Source organism: Micromys minutus (assembly GCF_963924665.1).
Source record: "Micromys minutus genome assembly, chromosome: 7".
NCBI classification, from domain to species: Eukaryota; Metazoa; Chordata; class Mammalia; order Rodentia; family Muridae; genus Micromys; species Micromys minutus.
In genome coordinates, this window is record NC_137976.1 from 7,891,037 (window position 1) to 7,892,907 (window position 1,871).

A 1,871-nucleotide genomic window follows, 5' to 3' on the forward strand; every position below is an offset into this window, starting at 1 on the left:
AATTTCAGGAAAGCAACTGCTAACAAGTAGCTTTTCTGCTCCCCCCCCCATTCTGTCCCCTACCTCCCAAATAATCACATACATTTAGTGCCAATGAGGAAGGCAACCTGGTTTGTTATATTACTTCGGTTCTAGCTTTGCCTTTTTGCATGTGCTACTTGACTGAACCCACCGCAGAAGAGCTTGCTTTGAAGCTATAAACAAATTAAATAAACCCTTCAGATCACGTGTCCCAAAAGAATGTGGTTTCCCAGGTATGAACAGTCTATCAACCCTTCATTCTCCTTTAAGTTGGCATTGCAGCCATCCCTGTACAAGAGATTTTACTGTAACCTCAGAACAGCTTAGGGGCAGGATTACCCTCTGAGAAGAGCAGTGCCCCCTATGCTGGGAGAGACTGGCTCTTCTTGCTGATTGTGAAAACGTTCGTAATTGTGCCTCTAGGCAAACATACTGCTGTCTTCTTGGAAAACAGAGAAGTACAAAGGATATTTATTCGCAAGCCCAGCCTTCCCAGGTATCCAGGGTTGGTTTAGACACACCTGAGCTCCCATCCCCCTCTCATTGGCTAAGAAAGTTGCCACACCTGATTTGCAAGTTTACTGCCAGAGTCAATGTGCTTAAGGGGGGGGGGGGGGTGAGTTGCCTCACCAGCCAGCACTAGATTTGATCTATCTGGAGAGGGTAATTCTCTGGCTCTGTGCTGTGAGTTCATTTCTACAGGAGAACTGTTCCCTCCCTCCCAAAGCGCACAGATTTCTGCTTGAAAGCAGTCGGTTCAGCATTTCAGCTGGATACAATTTGGGAAGGCCATGGCAACCTATGTCCTTCAGATGGCTGCACTGGTGCTTGGTGGCGTTGGCATGGTGGGCACAGTGGCCGTGACTATCATGCCTCAGTGGAGAGTGTCTGCCTTCATCGAGAGTAACATTGTGGTTTTTGAGAACCGCTGGGAAGGCTTGTGGATGAACTGCATGAGGCACGCCAACATCAGAATGCAGTGCAAGGTCTACGACTCTCTGCTGGCTCTCAGTCCAGACCTGCAGGCATCCAGAGGACTGATGTGTGCTGCGTCCGTCCTGTCTTTCTTGGCTTTCATGACAGCCATCCTCGGGATGAAGTGCACCAGGTGCACCGGGGAGGATGAGAACGTGAAGAGCCGCATCTTGCTGGCGGCTGGCATCATCTTCTTCATCACCGGCTTGGTTGTGCTAATCCCTGTCAGCTGGGTTGCCAACTCCATCATCCGAGACTTCTACAACCCGCTGGTGGATGTGGCCCTAAAGCGGGAGCTTGGAGAAGCCCTCTACATAGGCTGGACCACAGCACTGGTGCTCATCGCCGGAGGAGCTCTGTTCTCTTGTGTGTTTTGTTGTACTGAAAGGGGTAACAGTTACAAGTACTCTGTACCATCCCATCGCACCACTCAAAGGAGTTTTCACGCCGAAAAGAGATCGCCGAGTATATACTCCAAAAGTCAGTATGTGTAGTTATGTGTGCATATTTTAACTGTCTCTACCAAGCTAAGCTTTATAAATCACTGAACCAGCCACTATTTTAGAGAAACGGAGCCCACCTTGTATCCATTTACCTTTCTTAACTGCCTAGAACTCATTACAGGAAATGCACGACATCTATGATCCCATAAATGATTTTAGCAGACTGGGGTATTATGCACACTGCTTCAATTGTTCTGGAAGGCGTAGCCATTTGTTTTCTAAAATGGTTCTCACGGCTCTTCCGTTTATCAGTTACTTTAAAACGGCCCATGGAAAGACTGTTGGTTTAAGCTGTGATTTCTCTGTGCCCTGGCATTCTACAAGTAGATGCGGGTGGCAGTTATATCTCACGAAAATGGAGACAGGCTTATG

General features: G+C 48.0%; 1 protein-coding gene across 1 annotated transcript; it reads left to right on the forward strand.

Moving 5' to 3' along the window:
* Nucleotides 1-812: 812 nt before the first annotated feature.
* Nucleotides 813-1,490, forward strand: CLDN8 (claudin 8; the record flags this gene model as incomplete). Its single annotated transcript, XM_080919048.1, has 1 exon — nucleotides 813-1,490. The coding sequence occupies one exon, from the start codon at nucleotides 813-815 to the stop codon at nucleotides 1,488-1,490; it is 678 nt and encodes a 225-aa protein (XP_080775174.1).
* Between the last annotated feature and the right edge of the window lie 381 nt (nucleotides 1,491-1,871).